Here is a 19,370-nt window from a genome sequence, read left to right as displayed (position 1 = left end):
TGCAACCTGGTTTTCTTCAGATTCTGGCAAAGATAACTTCTTCCAGCGAGTTGATAAAACCTCCATTTAGGCGAGGTTGATAAAGAGACAGATAGAACAAACACGACTTGAAATAAGACAAAGAAAGCAAAGTACAAACTGACACAATTTGAAAATAAAGAAACTGATAGTAACAGACAAGGCTTGAAGTAAAAAGAAAGAAAGCAAAATAGAAAATGACACACTAAGAAGCAAAAAACAAATCTCCAAGCAGAAAATTATAGTTGAGAACCCACTATCCTTCTCACAGAGAAGGGAAACCATATACTACAAGGAAGAGAAGCATAACTGCCACAGAGAAGCCAAACTGCTCTTTTTTGGGAACTTTTTCCGTTAATGTAGTCTAAGTTGGTTGCTGAAATTTTAGTCTAACAGATTTTATTTAATTTTTTAAGAAAACTATTCTACGTCTTACAAACCCAATTTTTAATCAATCAATTAAAAAAAAAAAAAAAAAAACCAATTTCATTTTATGTTAGCATGGTTAATCGATCTGCTGCTGTTGTACTTGACTTAAATATCATGAATTAGTTTAAAAATTCTCTTATCAACACTTTTTTGGCATACCAGTCCAACCCACCTTTAATACTCTTTTCTTTTACTCTTTTGTAAAGCATTCGCCTATTGTTAGGGCAGTGAATAATATATTGCTCAGTATTCAAGTAATTCCTCATCAATCTTGTTGTTCCTTTCTTATCTCTTTTTTCCTTTTATTCCTTTTTCAGGTTTTTTTTTTTTTTCGAAAGGATAGTGGAACAATTTCTCAGTACCTATTCTAGAAAGTGAATCAGGGCTTGCATCCATACCCTTGAGATTGATGTTCAAGAAAGGTTGGGATGCCTGTTAAAGATAAATCATCATTGATTCTTTGTCAAAATGGCCAATCAAGAATTGGATACCTTTCCTTTCTGATGCTTAAGTTAAAGGCATTTACACTGCATATAATAACACCTAATTGCTTGTTCTCCATCACCCTTTTGATTCATACTTAATTACACTTAAAATCGGATCACAGTGCTCTGCGATTGTTGGCTACAATCTCTCTGTTGGAACCTGCTAAATTTCTTTGTTATACACTTCTTTGTTTTGTATAGGTGTAGGTAAGTACTAGAGACTTTTCCTTCTGGTGTTACTCCTAAATTTTACTAAGGTAATGCTTCTTTGATTTGCACATTGGTTTCACAATTCGATTACTTTTCTATTTATTTTATTTTTGTTATTATTTTGTTCTTTAGTTATTATTTTCTATTAGTTATTAGTTTACAGAAAGAACATGAAGAGAGAGATTTTTCCAAAAAAAGCTATATAAAATTAAGAAGTGTGAGAATGCAAGTACAAGCTCAAAAAAAAAAAAAAATTAAATATTCAACCTCTTGCGGGTAACGATGGCAACGGATAACTCCACCCATAAATGCAACACAATTTTTGTAGATTAATGTTTAGTATAGATGAGTTTATATCAAAGCGGAGTTAACCCAGTTTAATATGGTTAATAAATAGGTCAATTTCATGTTGACCTCTTTAACTTGTAATCAAACCCAAAATTACGAGGCTCATAATTTGTGTCAAGACAAGTAACCCATATAAGTGCATGACATTTTTGTCCATCATAAGTATGAAATTTTACTAGATATACTGTTTTTTTTTTTTTTGGGTAAACCATGAGTTAACATTAAAACTAAGAATTCACAAGTCTGTTACAATGCATATTAGCCTTGTCAAAAGCTAAAATAGCCTCCACCACAGGAGGTGGGTTACAAAAAACAACAAAATTATACAAAGACTACGCTCCTAGTTTAGCCAATGCATCAGCGCATTGGTTTGCTTCACGAAAAGCATGGATCACGCGCTTGTTTGGGAACTCCTTCAAAAGGTTCCTGCAATCAGTTAAGAGTGGTTCCATTAATAAATTTTCAGATTCATTGTTCATTAGGATAACAACACTCAAAGCATCAAGTTCAATTATTAGTTGTTGAATTCCCATTTCCTTGGCTAGCAACAAGCCATCTCTAAGCGCCCACAACTCAGCCAAGGCGCTATTAGTGTAGCCGAGCCCTCTTGTGAAACCTTTCAGCCAAACTCCATCATGGTCTCATATCAAACCCCCTTCTCCTGCTCTTTCTAGATTCCTCATAGCTGAACCATCAGTATTGAGCTTCATCCAACCCCTCGGTGGCTTCTCCCATCCCATAGGAACAATGGTTTTCAGTTGTTTGGTCTTAGTTACAAGCCCAATTGAGAAGAACTCAGCACTGCCCTGAATGTATTTTCTCCAAACCTGTGGATCCACAGTTCCTGCCTTGAACAAAAAGTTGTTTTTGTGAGTCCACAAACACCACAGTCCCATAGGAAATAGCACCTTCCAAGGAATACCTTTAATAGTGGCATTCATCCCATCATTACAATTGACTTCCATCCAAGCTTTAAAAGGAAGAGTGAATGAATTTCTGGTGCAATGGGGAACTTGAAGTTGCATCCAGAATTGGTGGGCAACCTCACAGCCTCTAAATAAGTGTTCTTTGGTTTCATAATGCTTATTACACAAGTTGCACAATGGATCAAGGATTAAACCTCTTAAACCTAGCACATGTGCCGTGGGTAGACTATCATGGAGACATAGCCATCTAAGGAATTGAATCTTTGGGAGTGTTTCAGACTTCCAAACCCATTTAAATGACAAAGTATCCAGGTTCAGGGGGTTTAATCCCCTTGCAATGAGGTAGGCTGCTTGAATGGAGAATGAACCATTTTTGGAATAGGCCCACATGAGACTATCACAAGCTTGAGGTACATAAGAGAAGGGTGTGGCCTTAATGTTGTTAAGCACACATGCTGGGAGCTCAAAAGAGATGCTTGAAGGCTTCCAAGCATGGTTCTCATCATAACATTGTCTGACAGTCAACTCTTCTTCTCCTCGGGTCAGGGGGCCTTCAATAAGCTCCCTCAATCTCCCATTAGGCAACCAAAAATCCATCCACATATTTACAGAATCACCATTTCTAACTTCCAATCTCAAACCTTTCACATAAATTGGCCCTCCCTTTTTGCAAGCTACCCAAACCCGAGAGCATGGCAATTTTCTTCCTTCTTCAGTCACTTTATTGGGACAGAGGTATTTGGCTGACAGCATATTTGCCCAAGGTTTCCCTTCCTCATGAGCAAGTCTCCAACAAAGTTTGGCTAGAATGGCTTCATTCCTATGCTTCATTGAATAAAGCCCCAAACCTCCCAAATCTTTGGAAAGTGTAACAATACTCCACCTAACCATATGCATTCTCCTTCTTTCCTCAATTGACCCCCAAATGAAATCCCTCATCATTTTATCAATGGAATCACACACTCTAGCTAGAAGGTTGTGGCACTGCATGTAATACTCTGCAATGGGGGTAGCAGCAAATTTGGCAAGCACAAGTCTTCCTGCTCTTGACAGCAATCTAGATTTCCACCCAGCTAGCTTGTTTTGGACATTATCAAGAATAAAGTTGAAAGCATTACCAATTCTGCCTTTGTGAATGATGGGGAAACCCAGATATTTACCAAGGTTATTGGTAGCAAGGATCCCCAATCTTCTATACATAGTCCTTTTCCTCCTAACAGTGACATTGGGAGAAAAGAAGATTATAGACTTACAATAATTTACCTTCTGTCCAGCCAAGTTACAAAAGTTGTTAAGAACTTCCATAATGGCATTGCAATTCTTGGTATTAGCTTTGGCAAAGAGCATAATGTCATCAGCAAAGAAAACATGGGAGAAGCTAGGCCCTCTTCTAGAAGCTCTAACCATATCCCACTTCTTTTCTTCACACATTTTGGTTATTTGAGCCCCAAGAAATTCCATGCATAAAAGGAATAGACAGGGTGAAATGGGATCACCTTGTCTAATTCCTCTTGATGGACAAAAGGGTTGGAGTTTGCTTCCATTGAAGAGAAGAGATGTTGATGTTGTAGACACACAGCTTAGGATTAGCTTAATAATGTTCTCAGGAAACCCAAAGTGAATGAGCACCATCCTAATGAAACTCCACTCTAAACAATCATAGGCTTTCTCCAAGTCTATCTTCACCACCATATACCCATCTTTACCTCTCCTTTTCCCAAGGGAGTAAATAAGTTCTTGAGCAATAATAACATTATCTGCTCCTCTTCTCCCTTCCAGAAAAGTAGCTTGCATAGGAGAAATAATTCTAGGCAGCAGGGGTCTAATTCTTTGAACAAGGATTTTAGAGACAATTTTATAGATGGTGTTACATAAGCTTATAGGTTTGTATTGGCTAATTGTTTCAGGTCCCAATTACTTAGGGATCAAAGCAATAAGAGTTTGGTTGAGGTAATCAGGGATTTTTTGGTTTGCAAAAATTTGCTTCACTTCACTTCGCACTGAATCCTCAACCACAAGCCAGAACCTCTGATAGAAACCAGCATGCATCCCATCACTTCCCGGGGCTTTGTATGGCTTCATGGATTTGAGGGCATCCCAAATTTCTTTATCAGAAGGCATCAGACCCACAGAATTGGCTTCATCTACGTCTAGCCTCGTGCACCACTCTGAATCCCATCTCTAGACCAAAGGGCAAGCAATTTGGTCAATCTGGTATAGCTTTACAAAACTGTTGGTAAAAACTTCTTGGACTTGCTCCACATTATGAATCCACACCCCCTCATCATTCAAAATGCTGGTAATTCTGTTCTTACTCCTTCTAGCCAAGGTAGTCAAATGAAAATAGGAAGTGTTTCTCTCCCCAAAAATAGTCTAATTGACTCTAGATTTCATTGCCCATAGTTCCTCTTCAAGCTGTAAAATCTCATTGTATTCTCATGATAATTGCTCTTGGAGATTGATCAGGAAGTTATTAGGATTATTAGCAATAGCTCTCTGGGCACCCAGCAACCTTGCTATGATCTGTCTCTTCCTCGCAAATATATTTCCAAAAACTTCTTTATTCCAAGTTTGGGCCTTGTGAGTGAATCTAGTGATAGCTCCAACTAGATTATCTTCCATACCAGCCGAAGATTCCCTGACAATGGCTGGAAAGTCATGGTGACTCAACCACATAAGTTGGAATCTAAAGGGACGATTGGAGGTATTAGTCAGATTAGGGCACAGATTAAGCAAGAGAGGGTAGTGGTCAGAGTTAACTCTGGCCAGATGAGTAACATTTGCTTCAAGGAAATAAGATTTCCAGTTAGGGTTAGCCCAAACTCTATCAAGTCTACATTGGATGAGACCCCCCAATTCTCTCTTATTAGTCCAAGTAAATTTAGGCCCTGAGAACACCAAATCCATCATTTGACACTCATTCATACAATCTAGAATAGCCCTCACTCTTCTTTGGAAGATAGGATTACCCCTAGCCTTTTCTCCTTCAATAATAACCTCATTAAAGTCTCCCATAAGAGCCCAAGGGAGATCATGCAAAGTGGCTATCAATTTAAGATTTTCCATAACACGCATCTTTCTACAAACTTAGGACTAGCATAAATGGCACTAATAATCCAACTAAGAGATTGAGATCTTACCCAGATAATGGCATGGATCTCTCCTGTTCAGTTGAAGCCAGGACCTCCACATGTACCAAGTCAGTCCTCCAAAGCAGCCAAATGCCCCCAGCAAAGCCAATAGTATCTACTACCACCGAGCCATCAAAAGGCAGAGACTCAATCATCTCCACAGCCCTAGCACCACTCATTCTAGTCTCTGTGATCACCATTAGCAATGGAGCATGCCACTCCACCAAGTCCATCACTATCTTTCTGAATTAGGGTTTCATAGCACCCCTACAATTCCAAATCAGGATATTCATTATCTTGAATGGGGTTTTTGTAGAATCCAAATGCACCAAGGAAGAAAAATCCTCAGTGTCTCTCAATCTCCATGCACCCATCACCTCTACCTTCCTCACCAAACTCTCTCGGAACAGAGTGATCGAGTGGTGAACTATCCCCATCTCCCCTATTGACTTTTTGGTGAGAATGGTGCCTTTGATCTTGGCTTCTGCAAATTGGATCATCTTCACCCTGTGCAAATTCCCCTTCATAGAGCATTCCACAGGCTTGTCTTGAAGAATCTTCCTCATTGTAATCACAGGTTCCATCCATTCCTTTTTTGCCTCGGTCAGTGATTTTTCCAAGATTTGCACACTTGAACTTATCACTGACGAGTTTTAGTTTGTTGGTGGAGGGGCTTGAACCGTTGGTCTGTCTGCAGCAAACCTCCACCACGGATTTGAGGTTAGCTCCCATGCTTTGTTCATCAAGGGAAGGTAACCCACCTCTCTGCTCTCCTCCGTCAAAGAAAACATATTTTTCCAAGCTAGCATTAGCTCCAAGTCAAACCACCCCCAAATCTCCATTGGGTCCTTTCTTATTCATTTGATAGTCTCGTCTCCGATTGGTACGATTTTGCTCCTGTAAAACAACGCCCACTTCTTTGCTTTCTCCATAATTGTTGAAACTAAAGGTATTAGACTCCCTTTCTTTACCCGTTATATCTGATCTTGCTTCAAACCTAGCTACTTTTGAAAATGAAAAAGAGCTTTGGTCTAGCCCAACATCCTTCAATGGGCCTACACTAGCCCCAAACACAAACATACCCTTTTCCTTACCCAGGCCCATAACACTTTTTGATTTCCAACGGTAACTTTGGCCTTTTGTTTGGGGTTGGCACGAGCTCCATTTCTATTTGTACCTTTTCCATCAATTGTCTTGTTATGATAAGACGAGGTGCTCTTAGACTCTTCCCTATATGACCTGTCAACCTAGATATGTGGCGCCTTTCTTTTCCCCACCGCCCTATCTACTTACCCTGCTCTATGCAAGGTCTTTTCATAAGGCATTTGGGAAGACTCATCAGTTTGGCTCCCACTAGAGCCATTTAGCTTGTCTCGGGCCCTGTTCATTGGCTTATGCCGGGTCATTATCATCCAATCCCCCTATTCATCCTATTGGCTGGTAGGAGCTTTCTCCACCTCTGGTGTTACAGCTACACCTCTCTATTCCTCATGGCTTCCATTAATATACTCCTCCTGAACACCCTTACTATTCCCACAGACTAAGAATGGACACACTTCCTTATTATGCCCAATTCTTCCACACTCAAAGCAGAGAGTACCAATGCCTTCATACTGGATGCTCTGTTTGAGCCTTCCCAAGTAAATCGATTTAACAAGAGGCTTGTCAAGGTTAACTTGTACACACAAATAGGCAAAACGCCCTCTAGCCCCGTTGTCAGTGTTAGCATCAATGCGCAGAACAGGACCAATAGCTCTCCCTATCTTTAACAGTGCATTATGCTTATAGAACTCAATAGGCAATTCTGGTAACCTAATCCACATTGCAACTAAAGAAAGCTTTGCTGAAGATGCTTGGAATTCAGGCTCCCACTGCCTAATGGCAAGGAAGTGCTGCCCTATAAACCAAGGGCCTCCCTTCAAAATGTTATAAACATCCTCACTAAGTTCAAATTTGATTAGAAAAAAATCAATTCCCAGATCAATGCAATCCATACCTCCTCTTGGATTCCATATACTCCGAATCTTAGAGACAAGAAAAGAGTAACCCACCTTCCTCCCAAACGGTTTGATGATGAGGGCTTGATACCTAGGTGCTCTCATACAGGTTTTATCATCTTTGGAGAAGCACACTATGAGACTGCCATCTTGTGCGTGCTCATCTTCATTATCTGATTCAACATCTTCTTGCATGGCACTAGCAAAGCCAAAGGCTTTCTCAAATGCCCCAGGAATTGATCCCACCAACCTATCTTTGTAACTTCCTACCTTAGCATGTAAATTGTCTTCCTTATCCTCTGCTGACTGATGGCTATCCTTGAATTTCTTGGTGCTGTGGGCTAGATTATCTGTTTCCTCATCAGATTGTTTCAAGCTTTCTCTCTCCATAAAGTGATTATAAGCTCCTCTACACTTAATAGTTATACTGTTAATCCTTCATTAAACCCTTGAGTTCCTCACCTTTTTTAAAAAAATTGCAAAATAAAGGAAAAACTATCATGTTCATTGTATTTTGGAACTTATTTGTTTCTAATTGTTAATACTTAGCCCAGATTTGACCCAACCCATAACACATGGCCCATGAATCATCCACATGGGTTATTTATCCACAGGCTATTTGATAAGCAAATTTAAATTCGAGTTTAAGTTTTAATTGGTCTAAGTATGAGTTGTCAAGATCAATAGTGGAGTAATATATGATGGATTGAGTGATTATAAGACCACTCATCTTGATAGTATGTTTATTCAATTTGTATTTAAATACTATTACAACAATTAAAGAGGAAAAAAAAGGGACCAACAGAGAAATTATGAGAACAAAAACGAACATACAATTCCTAAGTAATCTCTCAAGCAAACCATTTCTTTCTAGGGACACCATCAAGAGTACCTTGGAACTTGGAGTGTGAGAATCTCAAAAGAAACTTTGCTAGCCTCTCCAATGACAAAAAGGTGCTCCAAGAACTATAGAGATCGTGTGGAGGAGTTTGTAAAGAAAGGACGAGAAAGATCTGGGAAGTGAGTAATCGGTTCTATTAAGGTATGCAAATATATGGCCCAGCTAAAATCTTCAATATTGATATCAGAGCTATGGATGCTCGTTTTCCCTTTTGGATTAATAAACCCAAGATCTTTGTTGCTTTTAAAAAATCCAATATGCACGAATTTTTAGAGGCATGTTATGGCATGAAATTGAATGATTAAATCATATGAATATGTTTCTAATGATGATAATAGCATGCTTTTTAAAATATGGCAGCGGGTTATAGCATGTAAAGAGAAATACAAAACCTAGTTTTGAAAATTGGTAAAAAAAAATAATAATAAAAAAAAAAAAACAAAAAATTGCATACCAATTTTGACTCACTAAAACTCATTTTTTGTCAATTATTTTCATGATTTGATGGTATATTTTACAAGCTTCAAACCAGTTTAATTTGGACTTAAAATGAGTAAGTTATGGTCTTTTAAAGATTAGTGTCAAATTAGGGTTGAAGGTTGAAGATTATGAACAGTGTTCATCAAATCCCACTCTTAACTTGAGGTGTAAATGTTCGACCCAACCTGCAAACACGACACAAACCCGACAGGGATTTTTTCGAGTTAGAGTTGGGCCTTAGTGGGTTTGGGTCATAAACAGGTCAACCCAAAAGTGACATGATAAGAAACGTGTCGTAAGCAGATCTACCTACAATAAACACGTTTGACACGCCAATTTATGTGTCAACCCAAAATTACTCATTTAACACAACCCGTTTAATTTGTATAACAAATAAATATTAATTTTATTTTAGATTTTTCAAATACCTTTTATATCCAACCTATATTTTAAATTTAAAAAGAAAAGTGATTAATTACAAAAAAATTACAAGGAATATAATTGGAAATTGAAACTTTACAAACCCTAGATCTCTAAACCCTATAAACCCTAAATCTCTAAACCTTCTTATAATTGGTTTGCACTAGAGATTGGCTGTATGGAGAGAAAGGTAATCTTATTTGTTTCATTAGTTATTATTACTCTTACATTATTATTATTTAGTTCTTGTAAAACTGCTAAGGCATGATCATATTTTGTAACTACTAATACTTATATATATTTTTTTTGGCATAGAACTTGCACAAATAAAATTGGATGAACTTGTGGGAGATGTTATGAATTTGGACATTAACAAAGAATCTATGAATGATAATTGTAGTTATAGTCATGATTAGTCTACTGTTTGCTCCAACTTTTTCAATATTGATACTTTGCATTTGGTGAGTTCTGAGGATATTATATTTTTGTTGAACTATGTTATTTTGAATTTAGATTGAAGTGTATGCACTCTTTTTGAAGTGTAAATAACTTATTTCTAGATGGATGTTATATTTTTGTTGAACTATATTATTTTTTGAATGTGGGTTGAAGACTTGAAGTCTATGCACTACTTTTGGGATGAAAAAAAAAATTATTTCTAGATGGATATTATATTTAATATTATATAGGTTGAAATGGGTTATGTTACATTCGTGTCAACCCAACACTACCCATTTATTAAGCATGTCAAGTGAGTTAGGTCAAGTCAACCTACCTTATTAACAGGTCGAGTTACGGTTGAAGGATCATGACATGATTATTAAATGGGTCAGATTAGGGTTGAGCCATTTAGTCGAATACCCCTACCTCGACATGACACGAACCCGAATTGACATCCTTACTCAAGGGGAGAGCATGGGATCCACTCTAGTGGCTTAGGGCATATTTTGCCAGATAGCATAATTTTTGGAAATATTTAGGAAAAACGCATCGGGTCAAACTTATTTAGTTATGTAACATTTTTTTGGAACTCAAGTGTAATATATTTTTGGAACTCGAGTTTGACTTATTTAGTTATGTAACATTTTTTTGGAACTCAAGTGTAATATATTTTTGGAACTCGAGTTTGTCAAACTCGAGTTCCAAGCATTATGGCAATTTGATCAAACATAATGCTTGGAACTCGAGTTTAGTTCCACTTGGAACTCGAGTTTGACAAACTTGAGTTCAAAAAAGTGCTACATAACTAAATAAGTTTGGTCAGGTGCTATTTAGCAAATATTTCCTAAAATTATGTTATTTAGCAAATATTTTCAGTGGCTTAGTGCCAAGGAAAGTATATTGCTTGAACCACGACAAAGAAAAGACCACTTTTGTGGTGGTCTAGCTAGTAAGAATGGCTTATAAGAGCATTCACAACAAGGTTGCTAAAAAATATAGCTTTTAGCAACTCAAAATACTACTTTATCTATTTTAACACCTACTTTATAATACACCCAACATCAAAGATTTTATTTTAATATTCAACACATTAAAATAATATAAACAACACAAAAAAATAATATATCCAACACAATAAACAACAACCATAACCATTAGCACATAAAATACTTTTTTTAACACCCCACATTAAAAAATTAGTTTTTGTTTTTGAGATTAAGCAACAATGAGCTACTATCTCTAGTTGCTCACTGTAGCTCAAACTCAATTTTTTTTTTTTTTTAAATAAGTTTGCCTTCTTTGCTATGGAATACATTTTTAGGGTATTGGTTGCTAAATTGACTAAAAGTCAATTTAGCAACCTTATTGAGGATGCTTTAAGGGTGTTTTGTACCGCCTATCGGTATGACAAATTCCAACTATACTAATTAGTTTGGTACAATATTGACTCCCCTAAATCTAACATTCCCTGTATATTAATAAATGGGTCATATTGGTTATGTCTGTGTCAATCCAAGATAACATGTTTGTTGAGCATGATATGTGGGTTGGGAAGTCTCGCATTGTGTCAACCAGCTTAATAAATGGGTTGTGTTAGTGTTGATACAAGATTATTAAAATAAATTATGTTTGGGTTGACCCATGTAGTTGAATACCCTTCACTCGACACTACATGAACACAACCCAAATAACACGAATTGCCATCAAAATTTCACATAATTTTCTATGAAGGCTTTAGTGTTACACGGTTACACCCGAAACTCCTATTCATATATCAATCTTGATAGGAATTTTAATTATAATGCCATTTGGATGATAACCATGAATCCCTGACACATTCAAAAAATAATAACAATTGCAGTGCTAAAACTCTCTAATCAGTAGGTCAACTTCAGTGTGACCATCACTTCTGACTTGGTTTTGAATAAATGAAAGTTATAATACTTAAAATTTCGTCTTTTTGGTTTTGAATAAATGAAAGTTAAAACTTTAAATTTCTTCTTTTCTTACAGAGAATCCAGAAGAATAAAGCAAAGAAATGGATGCAATTTCAGTTATAGTAACCATTGGAGGATACTTTGTGGACCCAATCAAAAAACATTGTGGCTATCTGATTCACTACAATAGCAACATCAAGGATCTTGAAATTAAAATTCAGAAGTTGCGTGACAAAAGAGATGGGGTGCAATTAGAAATTGGCGCAGCAAAAAGGAACGGACAGGTAATAGCACCTGAGGTTGAGACGTGGATTGAAAAGGTACGCAACATCCTTGATGAAGATGTTGAAGCGAATAAGATGAGCTTGGATGGATGGTGTCCACGTTATTCCTTGAGTAGAAAAGCTAAGAAGAAGACTCTGGAAATTGATGGGCTTCTAAGTGATGCAGCCCCATTTGTTACTAAAGTGTCCTATCCTCCTCCTCCGTTGGGAATAGGATCTTCATCCATAGAAGGTATTATGGATTTTGAGTCAAGAACAAAAATGAGGAAAGAAGTTTTAAAGGCACTAAGAGCTGACAAGATCAATATGATTGTCATATGCGGTATGGGGGGGATAGGAAAAACAACAATGGCAAAAGAGGTAGCGAAAAGAGCAAAAGATGATAAGTTATTTGCTGAAGTTGTGATGGTGGTGGTGTCCCAGAATCAAGACTTGAGAAAGATTCAAGTTCAAATTGCGGAGATGCTAGGTCTGCGACTCGTTGAAGAGAATCCACTTGTGAGAGCAGAACGATTAAATAATAGACTAATGGGTAGTAAGAGTGTTCTTGTAATAATAGATGATGTTTGGGATGCACTTGATTTAGAGGCTGTAGGAATTCCTTTTGGTGGTCAAAAAAATAGATGCAAAATCTTGTTGACATCACGAAATGAAGAAGCCTGCAATCAGATGAAAACTCAGAAGATTTTTCCAATCAAAGTCTTATCTGAAGAAGAAGCATGGAATCTTTTCAAGGAGAAGGCAGGTAATTGTATCGATACTCCCGGTCTACATCCAATAGCAAAAGAGGTTGCAAAGGAATGTGGAGGTCTACCTGTTGCTATTGTAACTGTTGGAAGAGCCCTAGAAAACAAAAGTGAATTTGAGTGGAGTGCTGCACTTCAACAGCTTAAAAATGCTATCCCAAAAAATATTCCTGGTCTTGATTCAAAGGTGTATTCCAGCATAGAGCTTAGTTATAGTTACTTAAAAAGTGAAGCAAAGTCATGCTTTTTGCTATGCTGTTTATTCGCAGAAGATAGTAATATTCCCATTGAATTTTTAGTGAGGTATGGGTTGGGACAAAGGTTGTTTGCAAAGATTGATACTATTGCAGATGCAAGAAATAGAGTACATGCAATAGTTAAGAATCTCAAAAGATCATTTCTACTGTTAGATAGTGAGGAAGGAGAAGAACATGTCAAAATGCATGATGTTGTACGGGATGGTGCAATATCAATTGCAGAAAATAAAGGTTTTCTGGTTCGATGTAATGAAGCAATGGAAGAATGGCCAGAAAAAGAATCTTGCGAGCGTTCTACTGCAATTTCGCTTGTATCCAAAGAATTGAAATGGCATCCCGATGGCTTGGAGTGTCCTAAACTCGAGCTTTTGCAGCTATCATGTGACAAAGACACTTTGCAGATGCTCCCACCCAATCTATTTACAGGGATGAATGGTTTAAAGGTTTTGTCTCTGATAAATATGTCATTTCCATCACTACCACAATCAATCAACACTACAAAAAATAAGCTTATTTGCAATGGTCAAAGTTCGTCACAAAAGCACAAAAAGCCGTCGTAAATTCGTATTACCAACGACAAAAAGCCGTCAACGTCCGTCAGCAAAAGCCTCATGGGTAATACTATATTGCCGACAAGGTCGTCGCTAACACTTATTTTCAACAGCAAAACTTTGTCGTAAGTACTTAATAATTGCCATCGCAAATTTAACTTCATACGAGGAAGTTAAACGACCAAATAGAGTTTGCAATGAACTAAGGCTGTCGTTAATGTTTTTTTTTTTTTTTTTTTTTTTCAACTAAAAGTCATCATAAATACTTGCCTTGTCGTCAAAAATAGAACTTCAAATGAGGAAGTTGGTCGACCAAATACCTTTTGCGATGAACAATGAACATCGTTAATGTATTTTTTCGATAACTAAAAGCCATAGTAAATACCTAGTTTTTCATCGAAAATATAGCATCAATGCAACCAATTACTTTTTTTTGACGAACTTTAGCCATTATTAAAAACCATTTATCTCGTCACTCATACATTATTTGCAAAAAAATAGCTCCGTCGAAAAAAAATTTATGATATTTTTATTTTATTTGATAATATCAAATATTTCTGTATATGGAATAATTAATATATAAATTATAAACACAAATCTATAATTGTTCATAAAAGTTTCTTCATTCAAATAACAAACACAAATCCATAATTGTTCAAAACTAATAAGTGCATTAAAAATGAAAATACTAAAAGGTCTACAAAATAGCATGTTTGTTCAATAATACATGAAGGCTATATTATATCCTTTACTAAACTTGAAAGCATAAATATTGGAAGATCAATTATCATCTGAGTCAATGTCGTCCTCCATCTAAGAGTCATCTTCCTCTTGTGTCATTATTTACATTGTGATCTCCTCCTCTAGCATTAGTTTGCAATATTTTAAATTAAATTGAATAAATATATAAGAACATTGTAGTGCTCCAGTTGATAAGAACTTAAAGAATACATCTGCCACCAATAACCATATTAATAGTACATCTCCATCACCCTTAACAATATATCCATCACCACAACAAATCACATGAAATCACATATGTACCAACAATAGCAATTAATTGAAAATTATAATGAGCAAATTTATCACTTATTTCAACAACCTAAATAAAATAGCAAAAACAAAAATTTTAATGTTGATTATACTGAGAAAATATATGTGTGTAGTAGTTGCTTGCATATAATTAAAGCCCATCGATTTCAAAACATTTTTTATAATAAAAGCTATCACCTCTTTCAATTGACTGATTGTTCCGTCCAATAACCACTTATCATATCATAAGTTTATAGAAAATATTGGAAAAAAAAGTTTAGAACTTTAGTATTTTTCATTTTTAATATAAATATAAATAAAATAATATAACTTTAGAGATTGTTAAAGTTAATAAGCCTTTTATATATATATATATATATATGTCTAAACTACATGTATCCGTTAGTCTAATATGATCTATCAATAAATATTGCATATAAATAATATTAAAAGAATAATGTAATCATCAATCCTATTATATAACTATAAGCTGCTTTTGTCTTTACTTGGAACTTTACTAACAAAGAAGAGGCAAACTCAAACAGGGCAAACTCTAAAAGGCTAAAACACAAATTGAACAAAGCACTATTATCAAGTTAAAAACGCTCCCCATGAATCAACAGATTGGTTAAGGCCACCAATACACACAAACATTACACTATGGGCTAGTACCAAATTATCAAGAACTTTGCCTACAATACTAGATGATATATTATGAAAGAGGTATATCTAAACCAAACCCAAAATTTAGATAAATGAAATAAACAAGCAAATACATTTACTAAACCACAATACATTAACCAAAAAAAAAAAATCAAAAGATAAGGATCTAAGAAGACCAACCTTTTGGGTTTGATTATGATTGGGAGAAAGAGAGAGAATGAACAATAGATGGAGATAAGGGCTTTTTTTTTTTTTAGTGAAATAGGAGTGTTAATTTAGTGAGGGGGCAAGGGAGGGCGGGGGATTGAAAAAAAAAAAGGTGGGGGCACTTGTTTTTTAGTGAAAGGGAGAGGGAGAGTGCTAGGGTGCTAGGGTTTTGTCTTTTCCTTCTTCTTTTTTTTTTTTTTTTTTTTTTTTTACTAAAAGATAAAAATGATATTGTGGGGTCTTCTTTTATATATATATATATATATATATATATAAAGTAATAATAATAAGGCATGGCTGGGCTTGTTTTAAATCAATGTAACTTTATTTATTTATTTATTTTTATAACAAAACTATGTATTTCATTTATCACTTTGAAATATCACTTTTTATTAATTATTATTATTAATAAAAGATAGAAACACTATGAAATCTCACTTCTTGCAATTTTTTTTTTTTTACATCAAGTTTTCTTTTTTGATAAAAGAAGATAGATTGTTTATTTATTTATTTAACATCTCAATTTAAAATAGGAAAGAGAGATGAGAGACATTCTTCACATCAGCCCAAGCTTGAATGTGAATGTGACTTGTGGATGATTTAAGAAATGGAGATGTGGATGTAGTGAAGAGATTACTTACTATGTACCCACAATTTTTCAGTTTTCCAATAGGTCATAGATCCAACTTCAATGTTGACCATGTTTGACAAAATATTGATCAATTTTGACCAAATTTTGCAAACTTTGACTACTCATTTTTCACAATTTGACCGTTTGATTTTTGTCATACTTTACAAACACCAATATATCATCACATTCTTCTACTCTAACGGTTAGATTTTGGATTTAAGTCTAGAACATTATAGACATGTGTCCTTGTACCAACACATCAAGAAATTTTGATTGGTCACGTTCTCAAAATCCAACCGTTTGATTAAGCTCAAAGTTCATCAAAACAAATATTTTATCACACTCTTTCAATCCAATGGTCAAATTTTAAATCAAATTATGGCATAAGATGGAAGCGTGTTGTTGCATCCACCTATCATGAAACTTCAATCACTAAAAATATTCAATTTTCTTTCAAGAGAGTTATATACTATATAAACATTACTAAGAATTGAGAAAATGATCTAAAAAACACAACTCAAAATCTACAAAATGATTGTGGGGGCCAACTATCATGAAGGTAATATTAAAACTGTATGAATTGGGTCTATGGCTCAATCTGAGGATATCAATCAATCCGAGGATGGTCAAGCAAGGTTATAATGAGAATGGTATAAGAAGAAGAAATAAAGATTGTACGTGATAGTCCAAAATACGTCCGAGAAAAAAAGTTATCTCGAAAATGGAGATCCGAGGTCAGTAAGAATGTCTTATCATCCCAGACATCCTTCAAAGTTGCATCACAACTAAGAGTCGGACATTGGATAAGGGATGAGTAAAGGGAGGCAACAAATATCTTCAAAAGCTGCTGCCTCCACATTAAATGCCTCCAAACTAACTCTCTGGTCGCATTAATGTGGAGGTGATACCTAAACAGTGGTCAAGCAGCCTTACAGCTACTAGTTGATGGTTCTAGGAGGTGTTAGATGGGACAAGAAGGAGTTCCTAGAATCTAACCTACACGTGTATGGTAAGGATGATACCAAGATTGTAGTATATAATATAGGAAGATGGTCTAAGAAAGGGGATCGAAAAAAATCAAGAAGTCTTTGTAATAATACTGTAAACTCTTGTAACTTTGTTCATCAACAGGACATCATAATATAATCTCCCCAAGCCAGGCCGATGATAGATTTTCTTATCTTATTTGTGTTTAATGATCTTGAATCAGCAACTTTTATTGTCTTTCTTCTAGAATAGATCTAGTTCTTTCATCCATACTCTACAAATTCATTGTTTGGGCTTGTTGGGCTAAAACCCACTCCTATACTGGATCCAATCCAACTTCAGTCCTTACAATGACCATAATGGATTTGTATGTGACTTTTGACTACCTTGTTTTGCTATTTTAAAACTTGAAACTGATAAAAACATGAAAATCAAGAAAACCTTAAAACATTGACTAAAACCCAAAACCCACTTAAAACCTCCCTGATCAACCTAATTTGATCAAATCTAGTGGTCTTGGAACCAACTTTGAAGTTGGACCAAAGATTGAACAAGTTTAATAGACTTTGATGAATTTTTGCAAGATTTGACTACTCTGTTCTCACAATCTGACTGTTTGATTGTCACTATAATTTACAAATACAAATATTTCACCACATTCTTCCAATCCAACGGTCAGATTTTGGATCTCTATCTAGTTGCATGATGGACACATATTGTTGTACCCACCTAATGGGAAACTTTGATTAACCCTATTGACACAATCCGACCATCCAAAATAGCTGAAATATGCCATCAAAGCTAGGAGATGACCGAAATACCCATAAACTTCTAAAATAACCAAAACACAACCCAAAACCTACAAAATGACCAAAGTGTCCCTCAAAGGTTTAAGATGATCAATATACCTTTTACCTCTAAAATGACCAAAATAGCCCTTAAATACTTGGAGGGTCTTGAAAGATGTTTTTGTGTAGCTTTTAAAATTAAGATTGAGGAAAATTCACCATTAAAAGAAAATAACCATTTTTTATGGCCATATGTATGTTGGAAATTACCTTTATTGTGACGAATTTACTTTACCGTCACTAATACTTTCTTTTCTTAAGAAAAATTTAACTACGAACGACAACCAACATGTCCGTCGCAAATAACAAATGCAATATATAGTGATGGGAAAAAAAGAGATAAACACATGAAAAATAAGGGCATGAATTCCCCATTTGAAAAAAAGTACCATTGTCGATGGCTTAGGTCCATCACAAATCTTATTTATTGTGAGGGATCCAAATCCATCACTAATACATTCTTTCTTTTAAAACAAATTAACTATTTACCACGGTCAACATGTTCGTCGCAAATACAAACTTAATTAGAAAAATAAAAAATAATAATTGTGATGGATAAATGTCATCACAAATGTGAAAACTAAGGGGGGAATTTTCCTTCCAAAATATTTTACCATTTTCGATGGCTTTATGTCTATCGCTAATATTCTCTTTTATATTTACGATGGAAGAATGTTTGTCACAAATACTAACACCATAAAAATATTTTTGGTATTTTGGACACATGAAAGCCGTCACAAGTGTTAATAGTTTTGACGATTTTTCTTCAGTCGTCGTAAATAATACTTTATTAGCGATGAATATTTTTATTCCATCGCAAAAAGTAAGGCGAGAACACTTCCCTCCAAAAAAAATCATATTTTCAACAAAAATAATAAGCATTTTCGATAGACTTATTTTGCTGTCACAAATGTTTTAATATTTGACAAGTAATTGTCGACGAAAGAGACTTGTCGTCAAAAAAGCTATTTTTTCCGATGGCTTTTTGTAGTCATCGAAAAAGTTTCGTTGCAAATAGCAATCTTTTTTGTAGTGCAATGTCCTTCAAAACCTTCGGACCCTGCAATTTGTTAGTTGTGAGATAACAGATGTGTCAGCAATTGGAGAACTTAGGAAACTAGAAATTCTTAGCTTTATTGGATCTAAAATCAAGGAGCTGCCAGGAGAAGTGAGAAATCTTAGTTATCTAAAGTTGTTAGAATTGACAGAATGCAGTGATCTTGAGCGAATTCCACCTGATCTCCTATCGAGTTTATCTCACCTAGAAGAGTTGTACATGTTCGGAGTAGATGTGAAGTGGAAACCTATGGAAGAGGAAGAAGAGAAAAAGGGAGCAAATGCAAGCCTTAATGAACTCATGTCTTTGTCCTATTTGATGGCTTTAAAAATTCAAATACCAAATATTAAGGTCTTGCCAAAAGACTTGCCCTTCAAAAATTAA

The 19,370-nt window shown here is 35.4% G+C and overlaps 2 protein-coding genes across 2 annotated transcripts; one reads left to right on the top strand and one right to left on the bottom strand.

The window, feature by feature from the left end:
• Positions 1 to 4,852: 4,852 nt before the first annotated feature.
• Positions 4,853 to 5,491, bottom strand: LOC115951550. The gene has a single exon (XM_031068731.1). It carries the CDS (start codon positions 5,489 to 5,491, stop codon positions 4,853 to 4,855), a length of 639 nt encoding a protein of 212 aa, XP_030924591.1.
• A 6,333-nt stretch (positions 5,492 to 11,824) lies between these two features.
• Positions 11,825 to 19,370, top strand: LOC115951548 (disease resistance protein At4g27190-like). Its single transcript, XM_031068730.1, has 2 exons — positions 11,825 to 13,453; positions 18,963 to 19,370. The coding sequence occupies exons 1-2, from the start codon at positions 11,825 to 11,827 to the stop codon at positions 19,368 to 19,370; spliced, it is 2,037 nt and encodes a 678-aa protein (XP_030924590.1).

Source organism: Quercus lobata, chromosome 7 (genome assembly GCF_001633185.2).
Source record: "Quercus lobata isolate SW786 chromosome 7, ValleyOak3.0 Primary Assembly, whole genome shotgun sequence".
Classification (NCBI taxonomy): domain Eukaryota; kingdom Viridiplantae; phylum Streptophyta; class Magnoliopsida; order Fagales; family Fagaceae; genus Quercus; species Quercus lobata.
The sequence above is the reverse complement of the archived record's forward strand: the minus strand, read 5'-3'. Positions and strand labels throughout refer to the sequence as shown.